At 37.5% G+C, this 17,412-nt stretch overlaps 1 protein-coding gene across 8 annotated transcripts in view; it reads left to right on the forward strand.

Moving 5' to 3' along the window:
* Positions 1 to 17,412, forward strand: part of ARHGAP12 (Rho GTPase activating protein 12) — an 86,080-nt gene that overhangs the window by 29,781 nt on the left and 38,887 nt on the right. For 6 of the 8 annotated variants that reach the window (XR_009957556.1, XM_062568944.1, XM_062568945.1 and 3 more), the window contains 3 exons: positions 5,826 to 6,089; positions 11,461 to 11,601; positions 13,299 to 13,379. Coding sequence is in view for 7 of the 8 variants with exons in the window: in XM_062568944.1 (XP_062424928.1) it covers positions 5,826 to 6,089; positions 11,461 to 11,601; positions 13,299 to 13,379 (486 nt within the window). In the remaining variant the exon portion in view is untranslated. The remainder of the gene's footprint in view (positions 1 to 5,825; positions 6,090 to 11,460; positions 11,602 to 13,298; positions 13,380 to 17,412) is intronic. The other 2 variants (XM_062568942.1, XM_062568943.1) reach the window with 2 other exon arrangements.

Genomic DNA, 17,412 nt, shown 5'->3' on the forward strand with positions numbered 1-17,412 from the left:
AGTTTTTATGTAGTATTGTCCTTAAAATGTAAGTGTAGGCTTTTTGCTATGCTTCTAGAATTTTTTTTGTCGATAAGAGATTCCGCTTTCACCAGGCTTATATTTTCAGCAACTTTGGGGGATGTGTTTGTTTTGTTATGGGACAGCTAAAGCAGAAGGGAACTTAAATGGCTCAAGTAACACAAGAGCCTTCTGGCAGAACATCATATTCTGTGTACTAAGGCAGTTTGTTTCATAATCTAATTTCATAAAACAAAATATTAATAGAAATGTTTCCATTAAAATTATTTCTGTAGTTATTTACGTAGAATTAGGACAAAGTAACAGCTATGCCTCTACTTCCATGGAAGTAAACTGCAAAGTGACCAAAAAATATATATATAATGGGCAAAAGTATATCAAATGCAAAGGATTATTTTAAATCTGAGGAAAAGTTACTCGCTAGCCATTTTTTAGATTACTTTCTTGAGAGTATCTAATTAACTTTTAAGTGGATCATTTTAAACATTTAACTGTTGAATGGCCTTATTAGGCAAATATTATTGAGGCAATATATTAGGCAAATATATATTCAGATGTACTTCTGAATTCTATTTGTTTTCCTCCCCCCTTATAGCTTTGTAATGTGAAATAAACTGAACAAGAAAACTTTAAAGCTGTTAAGTAATTTCCACTAGTACAGCTTGTCCTAAATTAAGTGAACTATTAATAGGCTTGTAACGCTTACTGTCTTTGTTTTATGCTTTCCTTTAGACTTACCCACTGAATTATCCAGTTAAGTATTAGGCCAGAGAAGGTGACTGCATAAAGAATTGCTGTGAATTCCCATTTCAAATTAGCTTTTAAAATTAGTTGGTTATTCTCACCTGTTAAGTGGTAGAAGACTTGCTGAAAATCGCTCTCCTATTGTTAGGTGTCAGCGTAAGTTTTAAATGTGCCTGGAAGTATTAGATGTGATCCAGAACAGGGTTGTAAAAGCAGGCCGAGAGCAGGAATAGGACAAAGGAGATCAGCTAATTATTCAAGTCGAAGACGTTCTTCCCCAGCACAGCTGTCACTTGATGAAAGATAAAATGTAGTGTTTTTCAGATTTCTTTGCTATCATTCCTGACTAATAAAGCTAGTATTAAAGTCCCAGGCCTCACTAAAGACAGCGGCAATACCTTGGCAATGAGCCCAGTTGCTGAGGAAATTGGGATTTTCCGTCTCTGGACGCTGCAGAATATGCCTGTTCCCTTTGCCTTCCTCCCAGTGCTGTGAAGAGGCAGTATTCCCTCTTCTGCTTTCCCTGCTCTGTTGCTCTCCCACCTGAGTATGGACAATCTGTTGTATGTTTGTATGTAACTTAGAGTAGTAAGGTGAGATTTATGTGATTATTTTTTTCTTTGTCACTTCAGCAGTGACTTTCAGCAACATGAATGCTGTTAATAAAATTAAGCTCTTAACTTCAAGGTTGTAGTATTCAGAAAAGCTGCAAAGAGTTGCTGGACAACTAAAGCTATTTATTTGTGTTCCGGGCAAAATCATATTACAGCAGCTTGTATTTTGAAAGCTAGCATTACAATCATACTTTAAGCAGTTGTTTTCCAGCAGTTTTTGACTTGGATTTAAGTGTTGTAAAAGGAAAAATGTAGGCAACAGTTTCAAGGGAATTTTGTTTTCTGTCTTTTAATTGCTGGCATTTTTCAATGCAGTATGTTGTAGCCACATGCTATGACACGTTTTTGGGCAGTGGCTAGCAAAGCAGAGATCTGTGGTCCTTGTTTCTCCCGGAATTGCAGTTGTATAGTCTTGGAGTGCACTGGACCTTTTCTTTTAAAGTTTGCTTTAATTTAATTTTACCTCAATGAATATTGTCACCTAAAACTCATTTATATAAAGTAACACTAAAAGTTAAGGAGTTCTCAGAGAAGCTAATACCCATTTTGGTATTGAAACATACCTTGTGAAGCATCCTAAGTTTGCTTTTCGTTGCACAGAGTTAAAGTAAGGTTCAGAGGCCTGATTGTGGCCTTCGTTGAAAATGTTGACTGTTCATTCATGAATGATTAACAAGTTGTTTTATTTAAAGGCACGTATCTGCTTCCTACTGTGTCAGTGTAAAAACTAAGCTCTGGAAAAGCTGTGTGTACAGTCCACATCTGAAGAATGTTTTGTATTGATCCCGAAAGCTTTGTCCTGCCTCCATGAAACTCTCCTCATCATCAGTTTACAAGAGTTCACAGCTAGCAGACTTTTCTGTGCAGATACTACATTAAGATTGAACTTAAATGCAGTAGATTTCTACAATGTTAAAACAGAGAAGACTGTTGCATTTGGTGAGAGCTTCTTATGTTCCTAAAGTTGTCGCGGTACATCATGGGCTGTAGAATTTTTATTCAAATTGTGGTAGATTTAATGTCATGTTTGTGAGTCTTTTGAGAACTTTAGTGCAAAAAAAAACAGTTCAGGGAGTGAGCTTCTAGCTGAAAGTCCTCATGTACATACAGAAATATTTAATGTTTAACATATGTTTAAATGTCCCTTAATTGTACGTGTCTAGCTTAGGGAAAAAGTTCATGAAAATTAGAAAAACTGTTTTATGTAGTTAATGCTTTATCTATTAGATGTAAATTTACAGTAAGTAATGGGTTTAGTAAATGAAAGAAATAGTTTCAAATAAAAAAGAAAAAAGCCTGTTGAAGATTTTTGCAGAATACAAATTCTTTTTAACTCATAACACTTTGACCTTAAATGAAATTTCAGAGTTGTCTGAGGTCCTGGAGCTCTACAGTGACATCTAGTGGGAAGTGTCTCTCTCTTAGCAGTCTTCCCCCCCCGCACCTGCCCACCCCCCAAAAAAGGAGGTGGGATTGATATTACTGCCAACACTGATCTAGAAAGTACGTTGGAGTTAATTTCATGAAACTTGGAGCTTTTTTAGAATTGCATTTATCATCAATAAATGATAAATTTGTGTTGCATAAAATCAGTTGTGATGAGCGGAGGCGCTGTTGAACGGAGGGTTGTAGAGACGACACTGTAGGACTTCTTGCTCGCCTTGAGGTAGGAGGAAGTGTTATTGCCTGCTGCTTGCTTATTCGAAGCAGTTTCTGATAAGAATATTCTATCCCTCAGAGATGTATTTATGTAAATATGCTTATATATATATATATTTATTTTCTTCGCTGAAAATAATAACTTACAAGGATGCCTTTTAAAAATCTGCTGTAAGATTTTTTTCTAGGTGAATATTGAGAGAGCAACAAGGAGTGAAAGTAGCTGGAGGTTTGGTTGGCAGAGTGGTTAGCTGTTGTTTGTTCAGGACAGAAGCAAATTATGTCCTTTACTCTGGCTTTTCTTCTTGAAAATCAGAAATTGGTATTTTGAACTTAGAAATACAAAGCATTCAGAAGACAAATGCTCATTCAGCTGTACCTACTGTGTCACTGAGTTACAAAGCAAGCAGTATGTTAGCCATCAGCTTTCAGTGTTGTCCTAGCATAACATATATCCTGCAGTCTCATCTGGAGCTACTTTAGTCATAATATTGAAACCTTTGAAAATATTGGCATGTGAAATCTCTGAACCAAATTCTTCTCGTGTGTGCCTTGACAAAATGGTTTAAAAATAATATTAAGCATACTGCATCATCAGCTTTATATTTGGACAACATTTTTAATTAATACCAAGAATTGTTACTTTAATAATGCTCTTTGTTCCCTTAGTTTTTTTAAAAAAGGGCAACTAGTAAACACGAGCTAGGCAGAGAAAAAGTTTTCTCATTGTCCTTTCTGTGGAAGATACTGAATCAATCAACTCTTTATTCATTTGCCGCTATTTTTTTTTTCAGATTTTAGTAAAATGTATAGGTAGCAGTAAGAGCACTTACTAATGTTGCTTTTGCCACTTCCTTTAAAAAGGGAAAGAATCTAGAGGTTTGCATATTCTCCAGTGCCAGGTGTATGTTGTTTCCAGTGACAAGCCCAGTAATGGCAGCACAATTTACATGGGAAATGCAGCTCCTCAAGCCTGTTAGGAAACCGATGCAGAGACTGTGCAGCCTAGTAGAAGCTTTGAGTGGTGTCCTTAGGAAGCTGATCAAAGTTATCCTCACAGCATCCAAGGCGATCCACTCATCTCTGAAGGTAGTAGGGTGATTCTTTCTTCTTATACATTAAAAAAAAAAAAAAAGTTCTACTGTTTCTATCAAGTTTTGTAACTTTTCCTTTTTTTTCCTCTGAGTTGGGCAGGAGTGGATACTCTTTTTGGTTTTTTTTGGCTCACTAGTTTTGCCACTGGGGCAACTTTTCATTATTTTTTTCTATGATTTGCCTTGTGTTCTGCTAAACATACTGTACTTGCTATATCTCTATCTAGTGAGTTTCTTTCCTTTTTTAAAAGCACAAAACAAGTCTGTGCCTGTTTTAATCTCATTAAGTTCCTCTGTAGCAATTTCCCCTTTTGGCTGTGGGTATTGCCCATATTTGGTTAGAGCTGTGGTGCAATCAGCTTATATCTGGGTATGTGGTACAATATGCTGTCTTGCCTGAGCAAACCCCAATAATTTATGATTAGATGTGGCCTAGATTAGCAGATTGGTTTTAATGTTTAAAAAAACATAATTAAAAGAACTTTTATGTAAAGCGGGATGTTCTTTTCCTTTGAAAGAGGCAACAAGAAGGGACAAGGACTTGCTTCCAGCAAGGCTTAGTTTTAAAACTAAGTAGAGGGAAGGAATAATATAAATTATATTATTGCTTCCATTAGAGCTCCTATATAGCATGCCCTAAAATAGTGAAATAGTTGTGCATTAACAGGAAACTTTATACAACTTGGAAGCAGCTTGTTACTGAACATAGTCTTATCACAGTCCAGTGAGAACAGATGCTATTACATTCTGTGTGATGTCTTTTATATGTTTTTGTAGTCTGTTTTAAAAACTGAACACCAGAAAGTGTACTTTTTTCCCCTTAATGCTCTTTAACTTACTTAAAAGTACTCATAGTTTTGGCAAGTGCCGCAGACATTTAACCATGTTTTTTGCTGACCTTCATGTCTCTTCAACTCTATTAATGAGGCACTGTAATTGATTTTTTTATTTTCTCGTAGGTATTTTCCATTCTACTTGTGTGCGTATGTATGGATAAAATTAGGCAGAGTAGTCACTTAATTTCTGTAAGAAAGGAGTGGTAATCAGAACGCTGTTAGTGATATTGTATAAAGTATTTCTCAATGAGCATCTACTTGGAAAGGCTTACAGGTAAGCCATCCAGGTGTTTTCCAGAGTTTTAGTTGCAACATTGTGCTCATCTTTTAAACTAAACTGTTGGTTTAGATCTTGCTGATAAGATAGAAGTGCTGTAGATACGGTGCTATGTATTAACCATCATCTATATAGCAGGAGGGGAGAAGGTTGGGGGACCATCTTTGCTTAACAAGTGACATCTAAGAAACAGTACACTTTGTCTTGAACAAGATCGCTTTACTTACAGCCACTGAGCAATACTTGAACTGTAAAGCTGAAGTTTTCTACCAAGACAAGCATGCAGTTATTTTGATTCCAGTGAATTATGCTTTTTAATAGATATGAAATAATCAACTGTCATCTGGAGAAATGCTGAAATTGTTTCAGTATTAAGTAGATATAGCTTGTGATGTTAACCTTATAGTTAACAGCCTAATGTTTTCATGTACCAATGTCTTGTAGTTTTTTATTCTTCTATATGTAACAACAAAAAGAAAGGGAGTTTGTTGGTTTGTTTTACTGCATAAGGTATTTTGACTTACAAGGGAGCATTGCAAAACTCATTTGCTCTTTATTAATGCATTTCTTCTCTTAATAGCCAACAACTCCACCAATCCAAGGGAGGCCTGATTCACCAGTTTATGCTAATTTACAAGAACTGAAAATATCTCAGTCTGCACTTCCTCCACTACCTACAAGTGCTCCAGTCCAAATAAATGGGGAATGGGAAACCCATAAAGATACTACAGGACGCTATTATTACTACAACAGAGGAACACAGGAACGAACCTGGAAACCTCCACGTTGGGCCCGAGATGCGAGCATAAATAAAGGGGATTCCCAGAGCCATGCAGATCATGAGGTAGTTCTTTTGGAGATCGCAAACAATGAGCTTGTAATGCATATGACTACTGTTTTTCTATGGATTTTGATAATGGTTTAATTTCCAATCACATATCGCTGAATTTTGAGATTTCAAGGAGTGTCTTCATTTGTCTTCAGTCATGTGGCTTGATATGAAGTAGTAAACATAAACAATTTATCTTTTTATTCACTTCCGTGTGCAATAATGAGTATGTGACGTGTGCAAGAGATCCAAAACATCAGTATTATAGTTATGGAAATGCTGTACAGCTCCTCAGCTGAGTATTGCAGTTTTTCTTTTAATGAAAGACAGGAACTAGTGGGAAACTTTGAACCTAATAGGATTCTGTTTGGTAATGGAATGAGACCAGTGTAACTTCTGTGCCCAGGAGCGCGTTCTCTTTCTCAGTGTATGCAGGACTCCGAGTGTGACAGTGCTTCCGGAAGCAGCATTTTTGGGGAGGAATGGAAAGGGCATCTGAATATTTCTCTTGAGGGAGGGGAACTGGTGGAGGGGCAGATATATGTGACTGCTCAGACCTGAATCATATTCCATTCGTAAGTTCTTAGAGGTGGAATAATCTTAGTGAATAGAAAAAAGCGAGTTTGATTGTATGACTTGTTATGGCATTTTATCTTAGCATTTGCTTAGGAGATTTGAATTTACAGATTCTTCAGCCAAGAGAAGAGGCAGTTAAAGGAGCAATATTTTGTTAAGAAAATTTTTAAGTTAGCTTTGAGAAAACCCTGTTCTTCATTCTGTGAATGATATCTAGGTATCTTAAAACTTTAAAATTGCGATGATCGAAGGTCTGTGTAGCCAAGTGTCTTGGTCCAATGGTGCAAATGCTTGGAAGAGAAGGGGAGGTGGAAGGCATTTATCCCAGCTTTTGTCAGTCTGGCTAAGGAGCTTTTGGAGAGATTGCATTCAGACAATAAACACTGAGTAGGTCAATGGATTTCTTTTGTCATTTATGCAAACCTTTTTTACTCTAAATCTTTGGTCCATGAGGTACTTTTGAAAGCTTCTTCTATTGTCCTGGTTTGCCACAGATCTTGCTTAAGACAGTTTAAACTTAATGCAAAGCTATTTACTTTAAAAGATTGTTCAGGATAGTTTTTCTAAAGTACAGATCCATGGTGTGCAGCGGGTTGCTAGGGAGAGCCAGGCAATGGTGTTAATTTATCTGTGATAGTTCAGATAAAGTAATAGTTGAGAGATGCAGATTACTATTTAACTATGCTTAAAATAGTACTCTTGTATTTAAACAATACTTAGGCTAATTAGCTTCCTGATTGAAAGACAAAGCAAACATCTATCCATAAGTCTGCCACTTGCTTCACTTTTGTATACCCTTTAAAAATATATGTAGTTTAGACAGATTCCCTCTGGAGTGACTGTTTTTGTGTAGTTTTAAAATTTAATTTTGAACTGCCTTAAAATTTTAGATTGCTAAGAGTCCTGTTTTAGAAGTCTATCTCTGGTCACTAGTGCCAGAAATGAGTAAGAATGGGGAAAAGAACCCCCCTTTCGTTGGCATTTGCAAGCGCTTCGGCAGTCTTGGTGGCCTGTCTTTGGCTATTGGCAGCAACAGTGAAATTTCTGAAGTGTTTCTAACTACCACTTTGCCATCTCTACCAATTGTCTATTAATTTCTCACTCAACCTATTGCTGTGTAAGGCCTTGGTTCTTATTATGGGCAAGACGATTGCTTTGGGGATTGCATTCCTCACAATGAATGCAACTTTTCTTTTGTCGTGGTTCTTCCCTCTCCTCATGGAGAGGACTTCCAGTCCGTCTTTGTCCCTTCTCTGCCTCTCATCTGCAAATGAGGCATTTGACTGCCTTATTTGTACCTCTGTACTTCATCATGTGGTTGCATGTTCAGAAACCCTGATTTTTACTGCCCGTATCTTATTTTGCAAACAGCTCAGTTCTTCAATTTGTGGTGCCTAATGCATTTGACTTTCAGATAATTTTGTTTACCAAATTTCCAGTCTTCGTAATAACTAGTAAAAACTTACATAATTTATTTTAGCAGAGTAAGTTAAATTAGCTTTTACAGGACTAGTCTGAGTTATCTTCAATCACTTCAGATTTAGTAGTAGAAGAATACGCAGGAATGTTAAAAGCCAGTTGTATCTCTAATAACTTGTCCTCAGAGAACTGGGCAGCTTATATTTTATTAGATACCAGATGGTAAGATGAGTAAATCTGAGGACTATTTGTAATTTAAAAATATTAGAACCTGAAGTAGCTTGTAATTGGTCTTAAACGTCATTATTAAGAAATGGAATTTTTTGGATAACTAGTAACAGATAAAATTGTATTCAATTTTGACAAGGAAGTTGATGACTTAACAGATGACACAAAGGAAACAGCTGTAAATTGTGGCAATTATTTACGATTTAGGGGGAAAATGGTGAAGACCTAATGGTAGGGAATATAGGAAATTATGAAAGATTTGGAGTTATGGATAAAATATTTCAGAGGTACTGAACTTAATGTATTTGAGGAAAGAAAGCCTGCTGAAATATTAATTAGGAGAAATCTGTCAGACAGTAAATTGATTTAATTAAGGTGGACCGCATGTATGTGAAATGAGATGTGTTGGCATATCTGAGTAGAAGGGCAAAGCTCTGAGATGTACCTAGGCAACTGTAATGTGAAGTAGAGATCAGTGAAATGCATAATCTGTAGAAAAGCAACAGAATTACCTTTAAATTAATATGTGACCAAAATATATTTTAATTGTTTGTTTGTTTGTTTCAAGATCAAGCAAAATATGTTGGAGTGATGATAAATTCTTCAGTTTTGAGTAATCTCCACCCCCCCCCCCCCCAATAATAGGAGCACTTTAAAATCTAGACAGGTTAAACGATAGAAGGGAGACCAGAACTGTCTCCTGAGAGTGTTTCCTTTTTTTTAGGTGCTATATGCCCTGAAGAATTTCCCATGTAAAGGAAAAAATGACAAGAAAGATGGTAGAGATGATGACCTGGGGGTGTTCTTGTAGGGAGCTTTAGTCCCATAGCTGCGTCGTTAGGAGGTGCAGGGTTTGGTGGCGGGCTGCACATGATGGTTTCAGTGAGGTGTGGTATGGTGCCACCAAGAAGGAGACTCTGGGAAGAAGCATGGGGGATGTATTAAGTGACAGCGAGGTGAAGAGCATATAGGTAGTTAATACTGAAGTGTTGAAAGTGAAATGGAAAATTGTTGTCTGGTTTAGCCAGAGTTCTCTTTAATGCCCATTTAAGCAGCTGTAGCAGTTGTCCTGCTAGCTGAGGGATAAACAAAGCCTTGGCTTGATAAACTTAGTAATAACGTAGGAATTTTGTTCATGTTTTAGATTTGCAAAGGTTAAATTCCTAGATTGTATAGTAGGTGGGATTAGTTAAGGCTTGGAACAGCAAGACTATTATTATACAAATACGTTGCAGATAGATGCACATTAACAATCCTTCTTATCCAACAAAATCCGCCCCCCCCCCAGCAGAATTTTCACTTGTGAGCCTTCTGTTTTAATATTAAATATGTATGGTGGTACTTTAGTGTCAGAAGTTGCTTGGAAGAGGCAAGTAAAAATGCATTATGTTGTTTGGCAGTAATTTCTGCAAATAGAAAAGTCTGAAGTCCTACTTCTGAACAAATGTGCACATGATATTTACTTATTAAAACATAATGTAAATTATGTGCATATACTATAGCTATCTTTTGAAACAGCTGTTCAAATCAGGCCAGTAGTATTATTAGTTTCTCAGATTGAATTCTTTAACTATAAAAAGGTGATTGAGGACTCCCTTACCCCATGTTTAAAATTAGCATTTCAGACCTTGGTTACCCCATGTGCAAGAAATATGGCATTAATACATGCTCACGTTCTGTATGTCCTTGAAGACATTTACATCTTTCATGTTACTTTATTAGTGACTGAAAGACTTCCTTTAGGTTTTGCTGTGCTTGACAAGCAAGCTTCGGTATATTTAGGGAGTCTCCCTTATGCAAGGTGTAAGCTACTCTGAAAGACAAGACTTAAAAAAAAAAAAAAAAAAAAAAAAAAAAAAAAGTAGTAATCATATGGAAATCTTACTGAATTCTTAGTCCTTGGGGGGAGGGGGGGAGACTGACTGAAATCTGAATTTTTGGCACACAATTGATTCTTTTTTTATTTTTTTTTTTTTTTGGATAACACAGACTTTTCAGGAGAGGACTTCTTGTATAGCTTAAAATCAGAATAGTCTTTCGCCCGCCTTGCGGTTTTCCTTCCAACCCTTATGCTTGTCTTGTAGAACTTTTGTCCATATTTAACTATCACCGTTTTGAATAGCAGGATGTGTTCCCTCTTAACAGTTATACATGCTGTTAGGAGCAAGTTAGTTGCTCCTAGGAGCAAGATAGCACGAAAGGAAATCTGCCCCGAGTTTCTTGGGAGATTGTGCTCGTGGTGTTGCGATACTATTGTTGTCGGAGACGAAACGCGTGCAGGAAGACTCTTGATGCGTGGAACGGATGCTTCCAATAATACTGCGTTAGATCAGCACAGAGATGAACGAGGAACATTAGGGGACAGAAGGCGTCTGGGATGTGTGCTCTAAATCATTTCTTTTTACTTTTCATGTCAAGCTTGTTTGTTTGTTTGTTTTTTTTTTTAACGTTAACTCCTACCTTCACAAAATAATCTTACAGCTCAGATGCTTGTGACTTCACTTGGTATACTGGCTGTCTTTTCAGTTGTTCCTTGTCCCATCTGTCAGAGTTGAAAGAATGAGTGTGCAAATTCCTAATACTTTAGGATGCGTTACACAAGTACTGTGAAGTGTTGGGACTTAACTTAAAATTCCAGATACATCTGTTTATCCTTAATGTTTATTGTATTTTTGCATACTGTTTGGGAAGGAATGAAAAGGATTTAGGTATGAACAACAGGAATGTTGCCGGAAGACCAAGGCATCAGGTCTTCCAACTTCTCTGTGCAATCTAGGTTATTAAAGCTAACTCTTCATCATTCAGTAATCTAAATTTATGGGAATAAAATTTAGATTGAAATCAACTAGCTTTCACTCCAAACTTTTTCCAAACTGTTGTATGGCGTAGTATGAATTTGAGTTGTTGAAAGCTGGTGTCCTGGAACAGGTAAAGCTATATCACTATAATCTTAGTTGCTCTGAAAATGTTTTGGATTACCTAGCAGTTACCAAATATTTCTGTACTTTAAAAATGCATCTCTTATTTTCCAATGTAAGATATAAAAGTGTGAACTCCCTGCAAATCACTACTATTCTCTTTCTAGCCAAATAATCTTTGATCTTTCAGATTTTAAAGCATTTTCACTCTTAAACCTGCCTTGTGTGTTTCTGACTACTTGTAGCCTCTTTCATCAGAAGAAAACGACCACAGTTCTTGTTACAGCCAGTCAGATAGTCAGTATGGTTCTCCTCCAAAGGGTTGGTCAGAAGAGTTGGATGAACATGGTCAAACCTTATATACCAATGACTATACTAATGAAAAGGTACTTTTTCCTTCTTCTCATCACAACTGTTCTAAATCCTTTCAATAAATTCACTGTTAGACATAGAGATTTTATTTCTAGGAACAGAAAAAATTCCTCAGTGGTGCCTTCTTTTATTTGTAAATATGCAGAGCTTTTTTTTTTTTTTTTTCCTTTTTTTCCCCCTCCTTTCCTTCCTGTTCAGTGAAAGTTTTCTTATTTCCATTTGGGTATCAGATCATTTTAAATGAACATACTATCATTTTTTTCCCCCATCCTCTTTGTTACACTTGAGGACTGAAGTTCCTACCAATGCCTCTTATTGTTTCTTAGAGGAGTTGTTCTTTTCTGCATATGGCTTCCAGATAGGGTGGTTTCAAATGGAAAATAATACTGCTTTATTATCAATTTTGTCCTGCATCTTTTTTAAGAGTCTTTCGGTAGTGTTTTTGGATGTAGTCAAATTTAGACATCAGTTAACAGCAGTATCGTCAGATTTATATTCTAATTACCTAATTGCTGCTGACAACTTTCTGTGATTCTGAGCATGTCACAAAAATTTCTTCCATGTATGAAAAATGACGGTCATATTCATATTTGTAGTAGTCTGGTTTTTTTATTGTTTACAAAAGTTGTGTTTTTAATCTTCAAAAAGTGTCATTTGAAATAGTGATACATTTACCATGCTATAGCACTAACTCTTCTCCAGTTAGAGTTGAGTATGCAAGTCGTCATCGTCTTTTTTTTTTAAGAAGCTTTTAAGTAGTTGTGTTTTATGTCAGTTTTCAGATGACTTACCCCTGTTGGCAGTGGGTGCAGTCTTTTAATGGATTTTTCAAACAATCCGCAAGTATGTAGGGTTTTTTCCCAAAGAATTTTGTATTTTTTTTATCCTGCTTAATCTAGTTGTGCTAAAAACGTACAGCATGTACCTCTGGTTAGGGAAACATGTAAAAAAATTTTTTTTTTAAATTGCACTGAGATTGATAAAAGCAGTATTTCCTATCACAAATAATTTATTGGAAGATAACCCTTGTGAAACCTATTTAACCTAAGAGCCGTGCTGTGAGTGTTCATGTGGATATTTTTATATGATCATTTTGTAGACCTTTGCCCATTACAATTCTGTCTCTTCTGCAGAACTAGGTGATGATTCTTGTGTGGTTCTGGGAGTTGTTTATAGAGCAGAACTGAATTTGATAATGCAATTATTTCTGTAACCTTCTTATCTCCTTCATAACTGCATTAGGAACTGCATCTCAAGTGCCTATTGTTATTATCAACATTGAATTGTTTAACAAGTTGTGTAGTAATCTCATTATCAGCAGCTTGCTAGTTAGCCTTATCGGAGACTTGATTGAGCTTCCTGTAATTTTGTAATTCTACATATAAAGTCTTGACACAGATTTGGTGCAAAGCCTGCTTGCTTAAATTGACATCATAATGTTGAGAAATGTTTGATATGTAATCTTTTGAAAAATACCTTTTTATCACAACTTCTTTAGGTAGGTTATGTGAGTCATCAACACTTTGAGTTAACTATGATATTGCAGGACTATTTTCTAGGAGGTTACAGAGTGAAAAAATAGTGAATCTGATTCAAGGAACTGAAATGTTCAGTGGGTTGCTATTGTTGCTTCTTTACCTTGAGACTATCAGATTTCCTATGTTATGACTGACTCTCATTACATTTCTTACCATCACGTTTGTTTCTGCAGTGGATAAAACATGCAGATGAACAAGGCAGACCGTACTACTACAGTGCTGATGGATCTCGATCGGAATGGGAGTTACCTAAGGTGAGTGACCTAAAAAATAAACTTGGGCACCTTGGGATTTTTTTCCTCCCTCCCCAGTACGTGTTCTGTGAGATCTTTTGGGGAGTTCCTTACAACAGGAGGACTTACACATTGTCTTCAGTTATTTCTGGCATTTTTGTGGGAATTTCTGATTGTGAAGAGAAACACAGTATACTAAAAGACGTGAATACCTTTATATAACAATATTAAGATATCAGGGAAGATCTTGGATCTCCACTGAACAGAGTTTTTGATGTAAGGCTACAGTATATCTGTGGTTTTGCTGTAATAATCACAGGTTATATAGGGGGAAATAGGTTGAGTTTTTGATTTGTTTGTTTAACTATAAAATGTTTTTGAAAAGCTGTCTGTTTTTAGTACCTCCTAAAATACGTTTTTGTCGTGTATTTCTAAATTTGGTTGCTTGAATCTTATAATAGTGTTTTATTTTTATTGTGCGAAGAGGTTGAAAACCAAAAGTTTCGACAGGCTTGTCTAGTATCTTGTGGATACACTTTTGAGGATGACACTGATAGTTTTACTACAAATACGTTGTGATATTAGTTTGGAATGAAAACGGAGCTTTTGTAGGTAATTGGCAGAGCGAGGGAGACTTGGTAGTGTTATGATGTACCTAATTATTTAATTCTCCTTTTCACTTTCAAAAACTAGGGCACTTGTCATAATAATGTAGTGGTATACATTTTTCTTGGTACTAGGATGTTTGCTCAATGCTAAATAAAATACGACAATAAAAAGTAATTCACATACAAGTGTGTGATAAGTAAACAAAAGAACATGTTGCTCAATTATTTTATTTCATCAGTTGAAAAATCAGTGTCCTAAGGCATTTCCCCTTAGAGGTCAATGTCTATAAATTTGCATTTGTCTATAAATGTTTTCCGCAGATATTATGAAAACACTACTTTTAAACTGATTTATGAATGAAACTATGTACTAGAATTTTTGTTATATCAACAAAAGAATTTGTATCCAAGTCACTTAAAAGTTAACTTATTTTTATGGATTCTCTTATGTCAGCATGATGTGTTAAGTATTTTAAATTTTGTGACATCTGTAAACCTAACAATGTATCTGTAACTATTGGTTTTAAAAGTTACATAGTTATTGATTAGCTGCTTCATTACAGGTCTTAAATTTTGGTAGAACCTGTTCTACCAAAAGGAATTACTAGTTCATTGTGCATAATTTAAGTTGTTATTTGGAAACAATGTCTTGGATACTTCATTCACAGAATGGTGGAGGTTGGAAGGGAGTTCTAGAGATCTAGTCAAAACTCCTGCTCAAGCAGGGTCACCTAGAACACATTGCACAGGATTGTGTCCAGGCAGGTTTTTGAGTATCTCCAGAGAAGGAGACTCTGCAGCCTCTCTGGACAACCTGTTCCAGTGCTCTGTCACTTTTGCAGGAAAGAAGTTCTTCCTTATATTCAGGTGGAGCTTCCTATGTTTGTTGTGCCTGTTGCCTCTTGCCCTGTTGCTGGGCACTGCTGAAATGAACCTGCCCCTTGTCTTCTCTATGCCCTCCCTTTGGATACTTATAAGTCTTGATAAGATCCCTCAGTCTTCTCTTCTTTGGACTGAACAGTCAGCTCTCTCAGCCTTTCCTCATAGGACAGATGCTCCAATCCCTTCATCATCTGAGTAGTGCTTTAGAATCGTAGAATCATAGAATCAGTAAGGTTGGAAGGGACCTCTGGAGGTCATCTAGTCCAACTTCCCAGCTCAGCAAGGGTCACCTACAGCATGTTAGACAGGGTTGCATCCGGGCGGGCCTTGACTATCTCCAGAGAAGGAGACTCCACAACCTCTCTGGGCAACCTGTTCCAGTGCTCCGTCACTCTCACAGTGAAGAAATTCCCCCTCACGTTCAGGCAGAACTTCCTGTGCTTCAATTTCTGCCCTTTGCCTCTTGTCCTGTCACACGGGACAACTGAAAAGAGTTTGTCCCTGTCCCCTTGACACCCTCCCTTCAGGTACTTGTACACATTGATAAGATCCCTGCTCAGTCTTCTCTTCCCCAGGCTGAAGAGGCCCAGCTCTCGCAGCCGTTCCTCATAGGGCAGGTGCCCCAGCCCACTGATCATCTTTGTAGCCCTATGCTGGACTTTCTCCAGTAGCTCCATGTCTCTCTTGTCCTGGGGAGCCCGGAACTGGACACAGTACTCCAGAGGGGAGGATTGCCTCCCTTGACCTGCTGGCAACACTCTTCCTGATGCACCCCAGGAGACCATTGGCTTTCTTGACCACAAGGGCACATTGCTGGCTCATGGTTAACTTGTCATCCACCAGCACTCCCAGGTCCTTCTCTGCAGAGCTGCTTTCTAGCAGGTCAGCCCTCAGCCTGTATTGGTGCATGGGGTTATTCCTCCCTAGGTGGAGGACCCTGCACTTGCCCGTGTTTAACTACAAGGTTCCTCTCTGCACATCTCTCCAGCCTGTTGAGGTCCCTCTGAATGGCAGCACAGCCCTCAGGGGTATCAGCCACTCCTCACAGTTCTGTATCATCACAAACTTGCTGAGGGTCCACTCCATCCCTTCATCCAGGTCACTGATGAAGCTGAACAAGTCTGGACCCAGTATTAACCCCTAGGGGACACTGCTATCTACAGGCCTCTAACTAGATTTTGTGCCACTGATCACAACCTTCTGAGCTCTGCTTTTAAGCCAGTTCTCAATCCACCTCACTGTCTATTCATTTAGCCCATGCTTCCTGAGCTCGCCTGTAAGGACGTTATGGGAGACGGTGTCAAAAGCCTTACCGAAGTCAAGATAGACAACATCCACTGCTTTCCCATCATTCAGCCAACTAGTTGTTCCATCATAGGCTATCGGATTGGTTAAGCATGATTTCCCCTTTGTGAATACCTGCTGACTACTCCTAATCATGTTCTTATCCTTCACGTGCTTAAAGATGGCATCCAGGATGATCTGTTCCATCACCTTTCCAGGAATGGAGGTGAGGCTGACTGGCACAGTTTCCTGGGTCCTCCTCCTTGCCATTTTTGAAGACTGGAGTGACATTTGCTTTCTTCCAGTCCTCAGGCACCTCTCCTTTCCTCATCCTTTCAAAGATGATTTAGAGTGGCCTAGGAATGACATCCACCAGCTCCCTCAGCACTCATGGGTGTATCCCATCAGGCCCGTGGACTTGTGGACGTCAAGTTTTCCTGCATGATCTCTAACCTGATCCTGCATGACCAAGGAGAAGTCCGTCTTTCTCCAGACTTTCTTCCTGGTCTCCAGGGTCTTTGTTGCTTTTGTAACACAAAGTTTTGACTGTGACAAAGGTGCTTTCTGCTAAAACAGTTTTGGATGTGAATTATGGTTGATTTGAGTTGGCTTTAATCCAGCTGCAAGAGGTCACACAGATAATCCAGAGCTGTTGTCTGAGGCGTATTAGTATAAAGAGGCAAGATTTAGTGATGGTGCACTTATGCACTGTAGTCCAGTGCTTCGAACTCTACCCCTAAGGTTCCCTTGTATTAGTGACCCCAACAGAATGAAAATCAGCCCAGTTCTGTTTGTGGTCTTGCATGCTTTAGTTCTTGTTTATACGAAAATCATCAACTGTTACTCTTGAATAATTTTCAAGGAAAAGGAGTTATTTGGGCAGAAATATATATATATATATATATATATATATATATATATAATTTATTAAATGATCTTGAAACTACTAAATCTTGGGTGGCCACAAATAGAAGGTTAATAGAAGTAAATGAGAAATTGATTTCTGGATTACAGGCCAATGGCTTGTGTATTGCCTGAAATCCCTAGCTTTTAATTTTAAATGTTGTAGAGTAGACTGAAAATTTCAGCAAAAGTTTTGGCTAGTTTATATAATTGTGTGGCTGAAGAATATACAATAGAAATGTTAGTGTCTGTAGATTAGTCTCTTGAAAAACTCTCTGAAGCGGATTCCAAAGTTTAGGAACAAATGGATTGGAAAGACAATGTAGACTACAGAGCTGCTTTGAAGAAAAAAATCTTTAAGAAGAAACGAGATGCAG

This window comes from Rhea pennata, chromosome 2 (assembly GCF_028389875.1).
Source record: "Rhea pennata isolate bPtePen1 chromosome 2, bPtePen1.pri, whole genome shotgun sequence".
NCBI classification, from domain to species: domain Eukaryota; kingdom Metazoa; phylum Chordata; class Aves; order Rheiformes; family Rheidae; genus Rhea; species Rhea pennata.